Raw genomic sequence first — 21,535 nt, forward strand, 5'->3', positions numbered from 1 at the left:
GTTTCAAACCAGAGGAGCAGGTAGGTGGCCCTCCAGAAAAATGGAATAGATTGAGTGCCTGTATGTGGCAGTCCAAAAAAGTTTTCAAACCAGAGGAGCAGGTAGGTGGCCCTCCAGAAAAATGGAATAGATTGAGTGCCTGTATGTGGCAGTCCAAAAAAGTTTTTAAACCAGAGGAGCAGGTAGGTGGCCCTCCAGAAAAATGGAATAGATTGAGTGCCTGTATGTGGCAGTCCAAAAAAGTTTTTAAACCAGAGGAGCAGGTAGGTGGCCCTCCAGAAAAATGGAATAGATTGAGTGCCTGTATGTGGCAGTCCCAAAAAATTGTTTAAAACAGAGGACCGGAAAGGTGGCCCTCCAGAAAAATTGAATAGATTGAGTGCCTGTATGTGGCACTCCCAAAAATTGTTTAAAACAGAGGACCGTGTCGGTGGCCCTCCAGAAAAATTAAATGCATAAAGTACTATACCTAGAGCCAGTGGGCCCTGTCAAAAAACAGCCAGTTTCCTCTGCTTTACTGTAGAAAGAGGAGGAGAAGGAGGAAAATGAGGAGGAGGAGGAGTGGATAAATTATTCAGGTTGAGCTTCCTTCACCTGCTGGAGATTTGAAATTAGGAGAAATCCATGCTTTATTCATCTTGATAAGCGTCAGCCTGTCAGCGCTGTCAGTCGACAGGCGTGTACGCTTATCGGTGATGATGCCACCAGCTGCACTGAAAACCCGCTCTGACAAGACGCTAGCGGCAGGGCAGGCAAGAACCTCCAAGGCGTAGAGCGCCAGTTCGTGCCACATGTCCAGCTTTGAAACCCAGTAGTTGTAGGGAGCTGTGTGATCATTTAGGACGATGGTATGGTCAGCTACGTACTCCCTCACCATCTTTCTGTAAAGATCAGCCCTACTCTGCCGAGACTGGGGACAGGTGACAGTGTCTTGCTGGGGTGACATAAAGCTGGCAAAAGCCTTGTAAAGCGTACCCTTGCCAGTGCTGGACAAGCTGCCTGCTCGCCTACTCTCCCTCGCTACTTGTCCCGCAGAACTACGCACTCTGCCGCTAGCGCTGTCAGAAGGGAAATACTGTTTCAGCTTGTGCACCAGGGCCTGCTGGTATTCATGCATTCTCACACTCCTTTCCTCTCCAGGGATGAGAGTGGAAAGATTTTGCTTGTACCGTGGGTCCAGGAGAGTGAACACCCAGTAATCGGTGCTGGAATAAATTCTTTGAACGCGAGGGTCACGGGATAGGCAGCCTAGCATGAAATCTGCCATATGCGCCAGAGTACCAACGCGTAAGAATTCACTCCCCTCACTGGCCTGACTGTCCATTTCCTCCTCCTCCAACTCCTCCAACTCCTCTTCTTCTGCCCATACACGCTCAACAGTGTAGGACTCAACAATGGTCCCCTCTTGTGTCTCGCCAACATTCTCCTCCTCTTCCTCCTCATCCTCCTCCACCTCCACCTCCTCCGATATGCGCTGAGAAACAGACCTAAGGGTGCTTTGGCTATCAACAAGGGAATCTTCTTCCCCTGTCTCTTGTGAGGAGCGCAAAGCTTCCGACTTCATGCTGACCAGAGAGTTTTTCAACAGGCCAAGCAGCGGGATGGTGAGGCTGATGATGGCGGCATCGCCACTGACCATCTGTGTTGACTCCTCAAAGTTACTCAGCACCTGACAGATATCAGACATCCACGTCCACTCCTCATTGTAGACTTGAGGAAGCTGACTGACCTGACTACCAGTTCTGGTGGAAGTTGACATCTGGCAGTCTACAATCGCTCGGCGCTGCTGGTAAACTCTGGATAACATGGTCAGTGTTGAATTCCACCTCGTGGGCACGTCGCACAACAGTCAGTGAGCGGGCAGTTGGAGGCGGCGCTGCGCTGCCCTGAGAGTGGCAGCATCTGTGCTGGACTTCCTGAAATGCGCACAGATGCGGCGCACCTTCGTGAGCAAATCAGACAGATTGGGGTATGTCTTGAGGAAACGCTGACCTATCAGATTTAACACATGGGCCAGGCATGGCACATGTGTCAGTCTGCCGAGTTGCAGAGCCGCCACCAGGTTACGGCCGTTGTCACACACAACCATGCCTGGCTTCAGGTTCAGCTGTGCCAGCCACAGATCAGTCTGCGCCGTGATGCCCTGTAATAGTTCTTGGGCGGTGTGCCTTTTATCGCCTAGGCTCAGCAGTTTGAGCACCGCCTGCTGTCGCTTAGCGACGGCACTGCTGCTGTGCCTAGAGCTACCGACTGATGGCGCCATGCCCACGGATGGTCGTTCGGAGGAGGAGGTGGAGGAGGGGTGGGAGGAGGAGGAGGCATAGTAGGCCTCAAACACCTGGACCGAGGTAGGCCCCGCAATCCTCGGCGTCGGCAGTATATGACCAGCCGCAGGGTCACACTCGGTCCCAGCCTCCACCAAGTTAACCCAATGTGCCGTCAGAGATATATAGTGGCCCTGCCCGGCAGCACTCGTCCACGTGTCCGTGGTCAGGTGGACCTTGTCAGAAACGGCGTTGGTCAGGGCACGGATTGTGTTGTCTGACACGTGCTGGTGCAGGGCTGGGACGGCACATCGGGAAAAGTAGTGGCGGCTGGGGACCGAATACCGAGGGGCGGCCGCCGCCATGAGGCTGCGAAAGGCCTCGGTCTCTACTAGCCTATAGGGCAGCATCTCCAGGCTTAGCAATCTGGAAATGTGCACATTAAGGGCTTGGGCGTGCGGGTGGGTTGCACTATATTTGCGTTTCCGCTCCAGCGTCTGGGGTATGGAGAGCTGAACGCTGGTGGATGCTGTGGAGGATCGTGGAGGTGACGATGGGGTTTTTGTGGCAGGGTCCTGGGCAGGGGGCTGACTATCAGCTGACACAGGGGAAGGAGCAGTGGTGTGCACGGCCGGAGGTGAACGCGCTTGTTGCCACTGAGTGGGGTGTTTAGCATTCATATGCCTGCGCATACTGGTGGTAGTTAAGCTAGTAGTGGTGGAACCCCTGCTGATCCTGGTTTGGCAAATGTGGCACACCACAGTCCGTCGGTCATCCGGTGTTTCCTTAAAGAACCTCCAGACTTCTGAAAATCTAGCCCTCGCCGCAGGAGCCCTCGCCACGGGAGCTTCACTAGTTGACACATTTGGCGCTGATGCACCAGCTCTGGCCCTGCCTCTCCGTCTGGCCCCACCACTGCCTCTTCCAACCTGTTCTGGTCGAGGACTCTCCTCCGTCTCAGAAGCACTGTGTTCACCCGGCCTCTCAACCCAGCTTGGGTCTGTCACCTCATCATCCTCCGATCCCTCAGTCTGCTCCCCCCTCGGACTTCCTGCCCTGACAACAACTTCACCACTGTCTGACAACCGTGTCTCCTCATCGTCGGACACCTCTTTACACACTTCTTCCACTACGTCAACAAGGTCATCATCACCCACAGACTGCGACTGGTGGAAAACCTGGGCATCAGAAAATTGCTCATCAGCAACCGGACAAGTGGTTTGTGACTGTGGGAAGGGTCCAGAAAACAGTTCCTCAGAGTATGCCGGTTCAAATGGCAAATTTTGCTGGGAGGGGGCAGACTGGGGGGGAGGAGGCTGAGGTGCAGGAGCTGGAGGAGTGCCGATTTCGGTGACATGGGTGGACTGCGTGGAAGACTGACTGGTGGACAAATTGCTCGAAGCATTGTCGGCAATCCACGACATCACCTGTTCGCACTGTTCTGGCCTCAACAGTGCTCTACCACGAGTCCCAGTAACTTCAGACATGAACCTAGGGAGTGTAGCTCTGCGGCGTTCCCCTGCTCCCTCATAAGCAGGTGGTGTCTCACCCCGCCCAGGACCACGGCCTCTGACCCCTGCAGTAGTTGGACGCCCACGTCCCCGCCCTCGTCCTCTACCCCTAGCCCTCGGGTTAAACATTTTGAAAATGAAAGTTATAACTTTAATTTTTTTTTAACTTTTTTTTGTTGTTTTGTGGGTTTTTTTTTTTTTTTGTGTTTTTTAGTTTTTAAAACCAAACGATGCTATCCTATTGCTATGGCTATTTTCTAGCCAAGTATTACAGCACACTACTATGCCAGATGAGATGACGCTGAGTTATGAAAAAAATAAACGTAAAATAAAAAAGGAAATGGCAGACTGTGCCTAGTTGAAATACAACCCCGGGCCCTAATAAATTTTCCCACTTCGGTCTTTGCGATGGATATGTGCGTCACTAAAACACAGTGGTCGCAAGTCTGACTCCAAATTGCTCCCAATTTGATAGTAGATGCACTGCAGCAAGTACAGCCACCAGCAGATCAACCAGAAATCAAATATATATAATGCTACTGTAGGCGTAATTAAGACGTTTGTATTCTCCTATGGCTATTTTCTAGCCAAGTATTACAGCACACTACTATGCCAGATGAGATGACGCTGAGTTATGAAAAAAATAAACGTAAAATAAAAAAGGAAATGGCAGACTGTGCCTAGTTGAAATACAACCCCGGGCCCTAATAAATTTTCCCACTTCGGTCTTTGCGATGGATATGTGCGTCACTAAAACACAGTGGTCGCAAGTCTGACTCCAAATTGCTCCCAATTTGATAGTAGATGCACTGCAGCAAGTACAGCCACCAGCAGATCAACCAGAAATCAAATATATATAACGCTACTGCAGGCGTAATTAAGACGTTTGTATTCTCCTATGGCTATTTTCTAGCCAAGTATTACAGCACACTACTATGCCAGATGAGATGACGCTGAGTTATGAAAAAAATAAACGTAAAATAAAAAAGGAAATGGCAGACTGTGCCTAGTTGAAATACAACCCCGGGCCCTAATAAATTTTCCCACTTCGGTCTTTGCGATGGATATGTGCGTCACTAAAACACAGTGGTCGCAAGTCTGACTCCAAATTGCTCCCAATTTGATAGTAGATGCACTGCAGCAAGTACAGCCACCAGCAGATCAACCAGAAATCAAATATATATAACGCTACTGTAGGCGTAATTAAGACGTTTGTATTCTCCTATGGCTATTTTCTAGCCAAGTATTACAGCACACTACTATGCCAGATGAGATGACGCTGAGTTATGAAAAAAATAAACGTAAAATAAAAAGAAACTGGCAGACTGTGCCTAATTGAAATACAACCCCGGGCCCTAATAAAATTTCCCACTTCGGTCTTTGCGATGGATATGTGCGTCACTAAAACACAGTGGTCGCAAGTCTGACTCCAAATTGCTCCCAATTTGATAGTAGATGCACTGCAGCAAGTACAGCCACCAGCAGATCAACCAGAAATCAAATATATATAACGCTACTGTAGGCGTAATTAAGACGTTTGTATTCTCCTATGGCTATTTTCTAGCCAAGTATTACAGCACACTACTATGCCAGATGAGATGACGCTGAGTTATGAAAAAAATAAACGTAAAATAAAAAGAAACTGGCAGACTGTGCCTAATTCTACTCAAACCCCTAATAAATTTTCCCACTTTGGTGTTTGAGGTGGATATGTGTGTCACTAAGAGCTAAACACAACGGTAGCAAGTCCCCCTGCTAATTCCTCACAATATGGTACTAGCTGCAAATAAAAAAAAAAAAAAATTATAACGTTATTGTAGCCCTAAGAAGGGCTGTTGGGTTCTTTAAGAATCACTCCTGCCTAACAGTAAGCTAATAGAACACCCTAACGCTTTCCCTGAGCAGCAGCAGCTCTCTCCCTAGCGGCATCCAGACAGAGAATGATCCGAGCAGCGCGGGCAGCGGCTAGTCTATCCCAGGGTCACCTGATCTGGCCAGCCAACCACTGCTATCTACGTGTAAGGGTACCACGTCATGCTGGGTGGAGTGCAGAGTCTCCTGGCTTGTGATTGGCTCTGTTTCTGGCCGCCAAAAAGCAAAACGGCGGGAGCTGCCATTTTCTCGAGCGGGCGAAATACTCGTCCGAGCAACGAGCAGTTACGAGTACGCTAATGCTCGATCGAGCATCAAGCTCGGACGAGTATGTTCGCTCATCTCTAATAAAAAGCCAATGCCGACTTTTGTGTGAATTACATATAGTATTTACTGTAGGCCTTTAACAGTGGCTAGAAAATTGGCATATGAATGCTATGGCCTTTGATTCCCATCAGGTAGTGGAGTTGAATGCGTGATGCACTTCTCATACAGTCACACATGGACCACAATGTCAGTCCAATAAATTTGAAACAGAACCTTACTGTATATGGTTTAAGTTTCTAATAATCTGCCTCCTTTGGGCTTATTTCATATCCAGTTACATTTTTTCACTAGCACAATAGCAGTTAACTAAGACAGGAATGTAGGGTTATTAAATTATCTGGGTTGCAGACATGTGGATGGCTTTATTAATGGTTTACACTGCATCTTAAATATTCTGTTAATACCGGTATATATTGTTCATTTACTTTTCACACATGCCTAAAACAAAGTGCCATAATGTCTTCGGTCTTTTCCTTTCTTGGTCTGCACCACTGCTTACCTAGCAAAATGACCCATTCAAAAATATATTTTAGGGATAGGGTATAATCTATTAGGTACAGTAGTGGGAGGCTACTGGTAGTGGTAGATATCACAGCTGTGTTTACATTGCATTTTAAAAGGCATTACTAGGCCATTGCTTTCCCCAGAATATAACAATAGGTCATCTTTTTGCACATCTCCTGTGTGTTTCATTCCTTTGACATTCCTCATAGAAGTCTAGTCCCAACTGTGTGCTACCAATTGCTGGCATCCGTACACACACTGACAGCCCATGCTGATTTCACAATTTCAGGGAACCTAAAGAATCCTTGGCTATACTTTTTGTCATCCCAACTGCAACATTTGCGTGGGTGGGGAGATCCCTCCGGAGGCTTAGCCTATAGGGTACTGATGAGAAGGTAACAGAGTTATTAGGTATGGAAGAATATATTTTTGTTCCCCTATCTGGCCAAATATATTGTATCCAAAACTAGGCAAACTTAAACAAATTGGATTAGTAGAGGAGTTAAATACTTGAAATTTTTTTTGATGGGGCAATATTGAGGACATTTGAACAACTACAGAAAGAATTTAATATGCCACAGTCTTGTTCTTCTGAATTTTTCCAACTTCATCATACAATTACGCAGCAGGAATGCACAATATCAATTAAACAGGCCACTAATAACCCAGTATTACACGTGGTAAGTACAAAAGGAGACACTAGGGGGAGCATCTCATGGCATTATTCCCACCTTAGGGAGAGATTTCTTATTAAATCTCCATTGAGGGTTCGTGCTGAATGGGAAACAGATATTGGAGAGATAACAGATGATCAATGGCAGTATGTGTTAGACTCTCTCCCTAAGGTCTCGATCAATGAGGCACACAATCTTTCTAATCTTTACCTTTTCCACATACTTTATACTTTTACTCTGGTACAGTTTTTTAAGATGAAGTGTAGGAGAGATAGATGTTCCAAATATGATGTGGCCAATGCAGACCTTATTCATTTAAAGTGGAACTGCCCTAAAATCCGTAGATAATGGGAGAAAATTCTCAACCTAATTGATAGGATTTATACAACTAATGTTCCAAGACCACCTCTAACATGCATTTTGGGGTATGTTGCTGATCTTAATATAGTAAAGGGTCACAAGCTTGCCATTTTACGTTTACTATATTTAGCTAAAAATTTAATTGCCTAGAATTTATTACTAGAGTTAACTTATTCCTACGATTGGAATTTAAATTTGTTTATCAGAAAAGAAATGCCCTCAAGAAATTTGGATCAATATGGCACACCGGACTTGCGTTGATCAGAGAAAGAATGATTGGTAGAATCCCTGGTTGAGAGCTTAAGTATAATAGTGAAAAGTGATACAGCAACACTGTGACCCTCAACATTATACACTGTACACTCATTGGCCACTTTATTAGGTACACCTGTCCAACTGCTCGTTAACACTTAATTTCTAATCAGCCAATCACATGGCGGCAACTCAGTGCATTTATGCATGTAGACATGGTCAAGACAATCTCCTGCAGTTCAAACCGAGCATCAGTATGGGGAAGAAAGGTGATTTGAGTGCCTTTGAACGTGGCATGGTTGTTGGTGCCAGAAGGGCTGGTCTGAGTATTTCAGAAACTGCTGATCTACTGGGATTTTCACGCACAACCATCTCTAGGGTTTACAGAGAATGGTACGAAAAAGAAAAAACATCCAGTGAGCGGCAGTTCTGTGGGCGGAAATGCCTTGTTGATGCCAGAGGTCAGAGTAGAATGGGCAGACTGGTTCGAGCCGATAGAAAGGCATGACGACTCAAATCGCCACCCGTTACAACCAAAGTAGGCAGAAGAGCATCTCTGAACGCACAGTACGTCGAACTTTGAGGCAGATGGGCTACAGCAGCAGAAGACCACACCGGGTGCCACTCCTTTCAGCTAAGAACAGGAAACTTTTCTTGGCACTCTTTGGGCCCCTTGGTACCAATTGAGCATCGTTGCAACGCCACAGCTTACCTGAGTATTGTTGCTGACCATGTCCATCCCTTTATGACCACAATGTACCCAACATCTGATGGCTACTTTCAGCAGGATAATGCGCCATGTCATAAAGCTGGAATCATCTCAGACTGGTTTCTTGAACATGACAATGAGTTCACTGTACTCAAATGGCCTCCACAGTCACCAGATCTCAATCCAATAGAGCATCTTTGGGATGTGGTGGAACGGGAGATTCGCATCATGGATGTGCAGCCGACAAATCTGCGGCAACTGTTTGATGCCATCATGTCAATATGGACCAAAATCTCTGAGGAATGCTTCCAGCACCTTGTTGAATCTATGCCACGAAGAATTGAGGCAGTTCTGAAGGCAAAAGGGGGTCCAACCCGTTACTAGCATGGTGTACCTAATAAAGTGGCCGGTGAGTGTATATACTTGAACTGTACTGTATTACAATACATTTATATATTTATTATAATATACATTTAGCAATTTACCAAACTCTGGTAAAAAAAAAAAAAAAAAAACCTTGGTTAAAAAAAGGAAAAAAAAAATCACTTGCGATTAGGAGATATGTAATTGGTTAATTATATCTAATCTAAACTTGGTACTCGCTTGAGGGATGAAAATGTTTTTTAATGCAAAAAACTAATTTAAAAAAATGAGTCATGTAAATCTTTATATGCATATTAGGTCCAAAGTGTGGCATCTCTGAATTAGCTGCTCATTGAAGAGCAAATCAAGCTTCCATTTCAATAATCTTCATATAATTTACAATAAACATAGTAGACATCGAAAACAAAAATTTTTCCACATTCGAAGAGCAAGCACCGTATTATGTTACACTTACCAGGCCACTGCATGTTGAAATAGCAACTGTTGAGTGCTTTCGGGACAGCAGTGTTCCCTGATAAAAACAGTAGTCATGGGATGAATACACTTCTGCAGACTTGGTCCTTCCATTTTTAAATGTCTGTACTGTAAATCCTGGAACCATTAAGTTATTTGCAGCTTTTAATTCCAGATGGAAATCCTTTCCAAATCCATGAATTTTAAGATGAACAGGTCCCATTTCTGCTGATCTCTTGCTTCTATGATGGTGGTTAATGTCATGTGTGATGTAGTTCCCATCTCTGTCCACTTCATAAGCCTCAACAATATCAAATTCTGTTAGTAACAGGAAATGAAAGTAAAGTTAAAATACAATTCAATCAATCAATCAATAAATGTGAAAGAATAAAATTATCGAAAAATGTGTTATTCCACGGTAACATTATTAATGTTTGCATTGCAGAGTGCGATACTTGTCTATTATAAATATTTCACACTTGTGGGATTTATCTGGTTTCCTGTATTGATGACTCCAAATATTTTTCTTCACATCCCTTTTACAGTATGGCAGAACATACATCCCACAAGAGATAGGCATATCAAATGATGTACAAATATACCATATTTTTTGGACTATAAGACGCACAAAAAATCCTTCTATTTTCTCGGAAATCAAAGGTGCGCCTTATAGTCCAGTGCGCCTTATATATGAACCATACTTACAGACAACAGCTGCCTTGAACTGTGCACAGGTCTGCCACCTGCCGGTCATACATCCTTATAATCCGTTGCGCCTTATATACAAACCTAGACATTTTAGCAGGCATTTATTGATGGTGCGCCTTATAGTCCGAAAAATACGGTAGTTCTAACTGCAAAATGGAAGACAATAATACACCAAGATTGTCTCATTTCTCATGTACACAACCTAAAGACTATGAAAGTGGTATACTATTCCACCTATTCTATTCACATGCAGCCATTTCCATTACCTATAGAGAATGATATAGGCTACACAAAAATCACAACAAAATTAGATGGCTCAACATGTCTCTTTGGCAGTGTTTTTTAATCCTCAGGTATTTGTAGACTTCTATTTAAAGTTCTGACAATTGGATGTTAGTCATTCCATACAGGTGGTCCATAAAGAAGTTTTTAAGAGCCCTGAATTTAAAGGGATGTTTAAAGGGGTATTCCTATCTGGGCATTAACATTTAATTTAATTCATTTTCCACATGTAAACATTTCTTCAATTGGATGTTCCTGTGTGAAGATCATTTCTCATAAATGTAATCATGTTGTCCCTTAGAAACGAAATGGCGTCCTCGGATACGACTACCTCACATTTTGGCACCGGTGGCCAGATATGCGCTATTGAGTCCTGCCTGACCACCTGGCTTCAGCGATCATTACCATAGGACAGCTGTAGTATGTGCAGTAACTCCCGGACATTTCATATACAAAAACCTTTTGTTTCTTTGTGCAATAACTCAGCAGAGGTGGCCGTATCCAAGGAGTCAGTCTTGTTTCTAAGGGACCATAAGACTACATTTATGAGAAATTATCTTCACACAGGTAAATATTTTTATAATAACCTCTTATTGAAGTAATGTTTATATATGGCTGATTAATGAAACTGAATGTGAATGCCCAGACGAAAATACCCCTTTAATGATCCGTCTCTAAAAGGGATGTTCTTCTTTCAGCAAATAAATGTTATTGTTTGCACAATAAAAAGTTATATAATTTTCCAATATATTTCTTTATCAATTCCTCATGATTTTCTACCCAAGATCGAGGGACCCAAGATCAAGGGACCTGAGATCGAGGGACTTAACCATCACCATGACTGCCTCAGGTCTTTAGAAGGCCCAAGGCTGTCTTGTTTCTGGCAATCTATTACAATGTGTGATTTGCATATTTGCAATCAATGGCAGTATCAATCAGACAACCTAGGGCAGTGATGGCGAACCTTTTAGAGCCCGAGTGCCCAAACCTCAACCAAAAGCCACTTATTTATTGCAAAGTGCCAGCGCAGTAATTTAAGCAGTAATTTATTTCTCCTTGTTCATTGACAACTTTCAATCGTTCTGCCTCCTTAAGACACCAACGCAGTTGAAAGAAGGAGGGCAAATTCACCTATCATTGAAGGAAGGTTCTGCAGGAAGATTCTTTTGAGTGCTGTCTGGTGAACTTCATTCTGGGGTGATGGCCTGGGTGCCCACAGAGAGGGCTGTGAGTGCCGCCTCTGGCACCAATGCCATAGGTTCGCCACCACTGACCTAGGGTTATACACAGAAAATGAGTTATCCCAATCAGTACACGGAGATAGAGTAATACAAACTTAGCAAATAGCACAGAAAATGTACAAAGTATGGATCACTAGGTAAACCTTAACAGATTCTTCATCTGGGGGTGGTTATCCATGTCACCGGAGTTTGTTTGTGATTCAATATGGGTAAGAAACATTACTTCTTTTGACAAACTATTGTTCTGAGCATTACTGGGAGCTTTTATTTGCAATTTGGTTAATTGTGACTATAGATTTTTAGTCATACTTTAAATTGATGCTCGCTTCTAGTGCTCTGTTAATGTTTACCCAGTGATCCCTCCTTTCTAAATTTTTAGTCCTATTTGCGTGTAAGTTTGTATTACTCTATCTCTAGAGTACTAATTGGGATAACTTATTTTCCGTGTTCTAATACCTGTGGTTAGTAAACATTTTTTACTGGTTTATTATATCTATAAAGATTGATTTTTAACCAATATAAAAGTAATCCTTGTTTTTTGGGTTATATCTAGAGATGAGCGAGCACTAAAATGCTCGGGTGCTCGTTATTCGAGACGAACTTTTCCAGATGCTCGAGTGCTCGTCTCGAATAACGAGCCCCATTGAAGTCAATGGGAGACCCGAGCATTTTTTTAATAAAACTGAACAGTAAAAGAACAGTGCAAAAAAAATTCCAGGTGTTTGCAGATGTTTTACTTGTAAGAACACATTGAAATAACACTATTCTTCACTTTGCAGGTGTTCGCGCGTGTCTCCCGCTAAGTTAGGAGATGTGCACGAACATCTGGAATGTGAAGAATAGTGTTATTTCAATGTGTTCTGCACTTAAATGGTCCTGTATTCACTGTTTTTAATGTTTTAATTCTATTCTTCACATTGCAGGTGTGCGCGCGTGTCTCCCGATAGGTTCGGAGATACGCCCGCACATCTGCAAAGTGAAGAATAGTGTTATATCAATGTGTTCTGCCCTTAAATGTTCGTGTTTTCACTGTTTTTAATGTTTTAATTCTATTCTTCACATTGCAGGTGTGCGCGCGTGTCTCCCGATAGGTTCGGAGATACGCGTGCACAGCTGCAAAGTGAAGAATAGAATTAAAACATTAAAAACAGTGAATACAGGACCATTTAAGTGCAGAACACATTGAAAGAACACTATTCTTCACATTCCAGATGTTCGTGCACATCTCCTAACTTAGCGGGAGACACGCGCGAACACCTGCAAAGTGAAGAATAGTGTTATTTCAATGTGTTCTTACAAGTAAAACATCTGCAAACATGTGTAATATTTTTTTTTTACAATAAAAATACTTTTATTCAATTTAATTGATTAATTTACTGCTCGATCTCGAGCCGGCGAGATACTCGTCCGAGTAACGAGCCGGTCCGAGTATGCTAATACTCGACCGAGCAGTATACTCGGACGAGTATACTCGCTCATCTCTAGTTATATCCCCAGTAAAATCATAAACATGTTAAGTATAAATGTGTCCCAAAATGTCCAGCCTATCAAAATATGATGACAATTATTTGAAGTGTTGAATCCCTTAATGGAAAATAGCACCCAAATATCCGAAACGCCACTTTTTCCCCCCATTTTGCAACATATAAATAATTTAACAAAAGTGATCAAAAGGTCTTAGTTATCAAAATTGTAATAATGAAAATTTAAGCTCATCTTGCAAAAAATAGCACCTTACGCAACTCCATACACCGAAGTATGAAAAAGAGTAATGTCACTCTGGTCACATAATATGAGCTGTGACCAGTAAGGAGGCATAAGGCAAGGGGAAGATTAGATGGGAGGGTCTGGCCGAGCAGAACACGCACCACTCTGATGCCAGGTAAAAAAAAAATAAAAGGTGATTTAAGTGGATGTAAGCAAAACAATTGAGCTAAAAGAAGGGTGTCAGTCAGTTAATAGGGCTCTATAGGAACCTGTCACTGGCTGTATATGTGCAAATTTGGCTTCAGGTTCCCTGTCACGTCATAGTACTTCCTGGTGCTGGAGGGGGGTGTATGAAGAAATCTCAGGAGCTGAACTCTCTTCATACATAGCGGGTGTCGACTATATAATACAGCTGCACCCGCCTGTTACTGCCATGGTCGGTGCTGGCACTGATCACGGCAGTTAACCTGTTAAGTGCGGAGGTCAAACCCGACCACGGCACCTAACATACCATTTCTTGGGCGCCGCCATCTTGGATGGCCGATTGTCAGCCCCCCTTCATGACATCATCAGAGGGCGGTTATTGGTTGCCATGGTAGCCTACACTCTCATTGAGACTTGTAGGCTTGCCATGTGTAATTATCTTTAATAGCCAGCAGATGGCAGGCTATTAGAGATCAGCAGTAAATTTGCTATATACTGCAGTACAGTAGTATTGCAGTATATAGGATGAGCAATCAGACCCTGCAGGATTAAAGTTCCTTGGAGGGTCTGAAATTATGGTATTTTTTTTTTAATTTAAAAAAAAATATATATAAAAGAAAAATGTAAAAGAATTAAAAGATTTAATGACCCCCCCCCCTTTCCCTAGATCATATATAAAAATAAACAGTAAAAATCAAAAACATGATAGGTATCACCACGCCCCAGAATGCCTGTTCTACCAAAATCTAAAAAAGATTATGAGAGCCCGTAAACACTGTAACAGAAAATAGCGCCCAAATCGCCACTTTTTCCATCCATGAATATTTGAATAAAGAATTAATAAAACAGTCATATTTGGGCCCCAAATTCATATAAATTAATACAGCACGCACTGCAAAAATGAACACCAAATAACACCTCGCATAGGTCCATACACCAAAGTGTGAAAAAGTTATTGGTCTCAGAATTTGCCAAAATGGCAAATATTTTTTATGTACATTGTTATGTATATTTTAATTTTTCAAAATCTATTAAAAACTAATAAAATCTATATAAATTTGATATCCTGTGATCTTCCCGACTGAAAGAATAGAGAGAAAATATCATTTGGAGCGCAGAATAAAATACGTAAAAACAGAGTCCACAAGAAAAACCCCACAAATGTGTTTTTTTTTCAATTTCACCACACTTGAAAGCTGAAAAAAATTCCAAGTACATTGCGTGGAATATTTACCCCTTAAGGACGCAAAACAATATAAATCATCCTCATTAGCGGGCCATTGCCGCATGAAGACGATTTATATCGTCTTTGGGATCGCGCTGGCACACCGCAGCAGGAATTACATACAGCCTGGTCCCTGCTGCGTCTGGCCGACATGGAGATTGTTTAACTCTTTAACTGCCACAATTGCGATCGCGGGTGATGGGGGGTTGCCATGGCAGCTGGAGGGGCCTGACAAAGACCTCCGTGTCTGCCATGTACGGTGGCCTTTGAGATCCAGTGCAAGACTGGGTCTCATAAGCAAAATGCCAGTTAAACACTGACAAGCACAATACATTGCAGTACAGAAGTACTGCAATGTATTGTATAGGGGATCAAGATATCCCCAGTGTAAGCCCCCTAGTGGGACAGTAAAGTAAAAAAAAAATGTATACATAAATAAAATAATGACAAAACACCTCCCTTTCCCATATTTACACTTTTATATACAATAAAAGAATTAAAATGACCCCCTAAACACAAAATTGGTATTGTTGCATCCGTAGCGACCTTGGCCAAGCATCTATTACATTGGTATACCCTTATTGTCAGGTGTATAAAAAAATAAAAAAACTAACTAAAATTGCAATTTAGTGCTTCCTACCACCCAAAACAGGTAATAAAAACCAATCAAAAAGGTTAGAAGTACCATATAATAGTACCAATCCAACCGTTACCTTTTCCTGCAATAAACAAGCCCTAATAATCCTCTTTTGATTGAAGAATAAAAATGTTATCGCTCTCAGAATAAGGAGGCACTTAGGCAAATGCGGTTTACATAAAAAGGTGTTTTTATTTGCTAAAGTAGTAAAATATAAGAAAAGCTGTACATGTTTGGTATCTTTATATGTTTAAATTAAAAAACAAGTACAGTTACAGTTACAGGAGAGAGTTAATAAATTTGATTCATCAGGCTATTTTTACCATAAAAATAAACACATTGGAAAATTCAAATCTTCCCACAAAAAAACAAGCATTTATTTGCCCATGTCAGATAAAAAATAAAAAAGTTATATCTTTTGGAATTTGAGCAGGAAAAAAAATGTAAAAGAGGTCTGTGTCCTTTTTAGGCCTGTAAGGGTGAAAATTGCTCATTTGAAGCCCAAATTTTGGATATAAATGACAAAGTTACAAGGCTGCGTGCAACTGACAATATGGAGTGGAGTGTGCTGCACAAACTCACTGGGGATGATCGGTGTCGGAATGGTAGTATAGAGGTTCAGAGTGAGGGGGCAGCTAGTTTGGTAATATGTAGAAGGTGGGGTAGAGGTAAGCGTTGCAGGAAGTCTAGTACAGATCTGGTACACCCCAATTAGTTTGCCAAGCTGGTGGACGAGTGGGATATCAGGAAAGGGGTAATGTTGCAGCAGCAAGACATGGCCTGTAGCAACCAGGGGTCAGTTTGCTCCAGTAAGAAGGGTAATGGGAGCACAGACAATATCAGACAGGCACTGGTAGTGGGAGATTCTATTATTAGGGAAACAAACTGGGCTATCTGTCACAAAGACCGTGCATACCGAACAGTGTGTTGTTTACCAGGTGTTCAGGTTCGGCATGTTGTGGATCGGGTTGTCCAATTACTGGGAGGGGCTGCTGAGACACCAGTCATGGTCCACATTGGCACCAATGACAAAGTAAGAGGTATGTGGAAGGTCCTCAAAAATGACTTCAGCGATTTCAGCCATAACTTGAGGTAGTCTTCTCCTTAATACTTCTTGTGCCACATGCCACACCAGGAAGGCAGCGGGAGATCAGGGAGGTAAATAAGTGGCTCAAAAGTTAATTTAGGATGGAGGGGGTTTGGGCTCATGGAGAACTGGGCTGACTTTGCTGTCGGCTACAGGCTCTACAGCAGGGATTGGCTGCATCACAATGGGGAGAGACTGCATCTGTTTTGGGGTGAAAACGGTTATAAAGTTGGAGGAGTATTGTACAGAGCAAGAAAGTGTAGATAGGGAACTTGGAAAAGACATGGAATATGGGGGAGGAAGGGGGGCTGAGGTGAGATAAGTGAATAAGAACCAAAAGAATAGGGAAAACTGTATAAAGAGCATAAACACTTATGACAGATGCCTCACAAAAAATTAAAGAAGTGGAAGTCTTAATGTTGGAGGGCAAATGTGATATAGTGGTGAAACATGGCTGGACAATAGCTATGACTGAGCTGGTAATTTAGTTAATTATATGATCATTTCTAAAATATATATACAGGTGGTCCCCTACTTAAGGACACCTGACTTACAGACAACCCATAGTTACAGACAGACCCCTCTGACCTCTGGTGAAGCTTTCTGAAAGCTTTACTATTGTCCCAGACTGCAACAATTAGCTGTAAAGTGTCTTTAATGAAGCTTTATTGATAATCCTTGGTCCCATTACAGCAAAAAATGTTTAAACTCCAATTGTCACTGGGGCCAAAATTTTTTTTTCTGGATCTACAATTATAAAATATACAGTTTCGACTTACATACAAATTCAACTTAAGAACAAACCTCCGGACCCTATCTTGTACGTAACCCGGGGACTGCCTGTATATATATATATATATATATATATATATATATATACCGTATATACTCGAGTATAAGCCGACCCGAGTATAAGCCGAAACCCCTAATTTCAACACAAAAAACTGGGAAAACCTATTGACTCGAGTATAAGCCGAGGGTGGGAAATGCATTGGTTACAGCCTCCCAGTATATAGCCTGCCCAGCCCCTGTAGTAGGAAAAAAAATAACACTGTACTCAGACAGAAGAGGACCTACAGGTGATGTCAGAAAGGTGAGTTTTGATTTTATTTTTTAGTTGACTCGCGTATAAGCCGAATTAGGGTTTTCGTGCTGAAAAACTAGGCTTATACTCGAGTATATAAGGTATATATATATATATATATAAAAGTGGGAGGGTTTTTTAATATGAAATCTTGCCTCACTCAAGCCTGTCCTGCGAGAACACATTGGTGATGAAAATGAAAATGTGGCATCCTTATGGGTTAAGAGGGGAGGAAAAAGGAATTTAAAAAATGTTATAAGCATTTGTTATAAGGTTCCAAATATAATGGAGGCCAAACAGGAACTGTGGGTAAGTCATATAGATGCAGCCTCAAAAGTACTCATCATAGGGAACTTCAATAACCCTGATATAGTCAGAAACCTGTAGATCCTTCAAAATGCAACAGGTTTTTTTGTCAATAATAAAAGACAATTACAATTACAAAATTACAGGTTGGGGGCCACCTGGGTAATAGAGACCAAATTGATTTTGGTCACAACACTCTTAGCTGATGAAAATGTGCTCTCCTGAAGTTAAGGGAGAACCTTAATTGCACAAACTAGGACACAGTACTCAAAAACAAAAGCATCCAAAATAGGGACATTTTCAAAAATATTCTAAAAAGGTCCTGGGTAACACATATGCCATGTGGGAAAATGCATACTAGAAACAAGAAAAAAAAAAGATTAACTAGTACAGTAAGGCAAGCAAACAAGAAAGATGAGGCATTTAAGTTGCTAAAAGATGAAGGTAGCAATGAGGCATTACAGGACAGAGAGAAAAATCAATTCTGTAAAAAAAGTGTTAAAAGCAGCAAAAATAGAGACTGAAAGAAATATTGCCAAGAAAAGCAAAATATTCCTAAATTATTTTTCAAGTGCATAAATGACAAGAACCTAAAAAAGGAGACAGTGGGTTCCCTCTGAGGTATAACCTAGGGCTCATGCTGGAAAGAGCCAATCTATTGAATCTCACCTTCTCGACTGTTTTTACCCAGGAAAATCCCACGGTGGAGGATATGAGAAGTAATAATATAAATTATCTTTTGAATGTCAACAGTTTAACCCAGAAAGAGGTTCAGCGCTGCCTCAAAACCAGTAAAATAGACGTACACCCCTGGGTACTCCATAAATTGTGTACTGTGATAAATAAACTATTATATTTTATATTTAAATATTTATTAAAGTCAGGTTCTGTTCCACAGCACTGGGGCATAGCAAATGTGGTGCCAATGTACAAAAAATGATCAAAAAGCAATACTAGAAACTACAGACCTGTAGAAAATATTTGTGGGATTTGTTAGAGATACTATCCTGGAGTATTTTACTGTACATAACCGTATAACCCAGAATCAGTATGGATTTTTTAGGGATCAAACTAATCTGATTGCCTTCTATGAGGTGGTAATTTCTAGTCTGAGAGGCTGTGGATGTTGTGTATCTGGACTTTTTCCAAGGCATGAATGGCACATACTGTGAGGCAAGAACTGCCGTTGTCATCTAGCGGCAGCGTGTTGATCATCAACCCAAAGGTTGTCGATTAAGGACTAAGTCATCCACTTACTTCCAAAAAAACATCTGCCAACCCCAGCCTAGAGTCCCTGATTCGTCAGATACAACAGTTAGTTGGCATGGCCCAAGAGCAGTTCAGCGGCCCACACTTGTCCTCAACCAGCCTCTGTCCTGTTCATTTCCCTCAGCCAGAGATCTACTAGGTGGTCTGGGCTGCTGCCACCTCCCCACACTATCATTGTGCCACACTGTGGCCTACCAGGTTGCTGCCGGCTCTAGAATTTGGAAGCTGGAGGAATGTGCGGAGAAATGTTTATGCATTTGTGGCAGGATAACATAAAAAACTATTATGTTCTAAACAGTCAATTTCTTGGTAAAACCGAAAAAGACTTTGGGGGTATTGGTGGGTGGTAAACTTCATGTTAGTGACTAGAGCCAGGCAGCTGCTAATAAAGAAAATAAAATTGTTGGATGTATCAAGATAGAAAGAGTTTCTCAAGACAAGGACATTGCCCTTATACAAATCACTGATCAGACCACTCATGGAATATTGTGTACAGTTTTGGGTAGCAGTCTAAGAAAAGGACACATTAGAACTGGAACGAGTACAGAGCAGAGCAACCAAGATAATTAGGGAAATGGCAGGGGGGTTGGGCTAGAATAGAATGACAGATTGCTAAAATTTATTTGGGTAATTCATCTTAGAAAAAATACAACTGAAGGGCAGACCTTATGTACAAATACCTGAATATGGATCTCTCCAAAGATCTTTTTATACCTAGGCCTGTGACTGGGACAATGGGCATCCTCTATGCCTAGAGGAGAGGTGGTTCTACCATCTCCATAGACAGGGATTATTTACATGTTCAAGAGAAGCCTAAGTGCCTTTTTGAGGAAAAATATCATTGGTTATGTGGAAAAAACATTTGTTTAATTCTTAAAGGCTGGACTTGATGGACCTGCATCTTTTTCGAATCTTATATATACTATACTATGAACAGTGCTCCCACACAGAAGCCAATACAGTCATAGTGGCCCACACAGTAGCCAATAGCCCCAGTGTCTATAATCCCATGAATAATATTGTCAGGATCAGCGGTAGTGGATCTTGTATACCACCACGAATGATGATGTAAGCTAACACCTGGGACCAGAGTCTGTTTCCTTCCTTGATTAATGATCACCACATTTAATAATCCTCCCTCAATGCCCCTACAATAAGTATCCCGTAAATGTGACCCATACACAAAATCATGCCCCAACACCAAATGTCCACTGATTATTCTGAATAATTCCCACTGAAAGGAGCCCTCACCTAAAAATAACCTTATAATCTTAACTTATGCCCCCAGAATGTCCCCTACACAGTGATGACCCCAAGTCACAATTGCCCCAACAGTAAGTAAATTATGACCCAGACTAAAGCCCCCTTATTGTTCCCCCAATACACACTGTATGATCACTATAGCACTTCTCCTGCTTCAGACCCTGGTAGCAAGCTGTTTGAAGCTCAATGTAGTGATGACTTTGACTTATGCAGAGCTCACTGCCACATAGTAATGATGGCCACCACCAATGCTGGAGACATCAAAGAGAGTGCTATGCATCAGCCTTTGTGACCTGGTGATGTTACGGTGTGGGAAGGTGTGTCTAGTCAATACAGAACCAACTTACACTTTGTAAATGGTACAGTGACAAGCTTAAACTGCTTGAATAACATCATGAATCCAGCCATTGTGCTTCTGCAGGAATATCATGGTCCTAATTTCATCTTCATAGCTTTCATAGCCGATGGAGACAGGTATACTTCATATGATGTGACCTGTATTTTCATTGACCAAATGCAACCTTAAACCTTCACCAGAAAGTCAAATACCCTTAACTTTTTGTGAATAGCATAAATTTACTTTGCATTTTCCATTCTTTTTCCCCCCACTGTAAAGTCTCAATAACTCAACTGTCTAAATAACAGTAAAATTTTACCGACTTCTCAGATGTTGTCGACAGATGTTGTCTGACCAAAGCATCTGAGGAATCAATGGCCTGCAACTGGATTTTTCTATAATCATGGAACTGCCACATGCTCTCTGCTATGTAAAACAGGAGATATTCAGCAGTTTTGGGGTTCACTCAAAACTGAACAGACATCATCTGCTCCCCCCCTGTACCTAAGGCAGCGGAGCGCAGGAGCTATTTTCTTTTGGGTCCTATGGTTTTGTTGCTCTCTAAGCACAAGCTACTTTGGCATGGGGTGAGCAGCATTGACTACTGCAGAAGAACTGTGACTACTGGGCATGGAGGCAGGCAGCACTGGCTACTGGGACATGGGGACAGGCAGTACTGGCTACTGGGTCAGCACTGTGACTTTTGGGCACGAAGGCGGGCAGCGCTGGCTACCGGGACATGGGGGCGGGCAGCGCTGGCTACCGGGACATGGGGGCGGGCAGCACTGACTACTGGAGCATGGGGCATGCAGCATGGGCTACTTGGGCAGCACTTTGACTACTGGGCATGGAGGCAGGCAACAGTGGTTACAGAA

The 21,535-nt window shown here is 42.5% G+C and overlaps 1 protein-coding gene across 5 annotated transcripts in view; it reads right to left on the minus strand.

The window, feature by feature from the left end:
* ADAMTS16 (ADAM metallopeptidase with thrombospondin type 1 motif 16) overlaps nucleotides 1–21,535 on the minus strand; it is a 360,296-nt gene that overhangs the window by 312,636 nt on the left and 26,125 nt on the right. For all 5 annotated transcript variants that reach the window (XR_011855812.1, XR_011855811.1, XM_072152917.1 and 2 more), the window contains exon 3: nucleotides 9,312–9,628. Coding sequence is in view for 3 of the 5 variants with exons in the window: in XM_072152917.1 (XP_072009018.1) it covers nucleotides 9,312–9,628 (317 nt within the window). In the remaining 2 variants the exon portion in view is untranslated. The remainder of the gene's footprint in view (nucleotides 1–9,311; nucleotides 9,629–21,535) is intronic.

This window comes from Engystomops pustulosus, chromosome 5, assembly GCF_040894005.1.
Source record: "Engystomops pustulosus chromosome 5, aEngPut4.maternal, whole genome shotgun sequence".
Taxonomy (NCBI): Eukaryota; Metazoa; Chordata; class Amphibia; order Anura; family Leptodactylidae; genus Engystomops; species Engystomops pustulosus.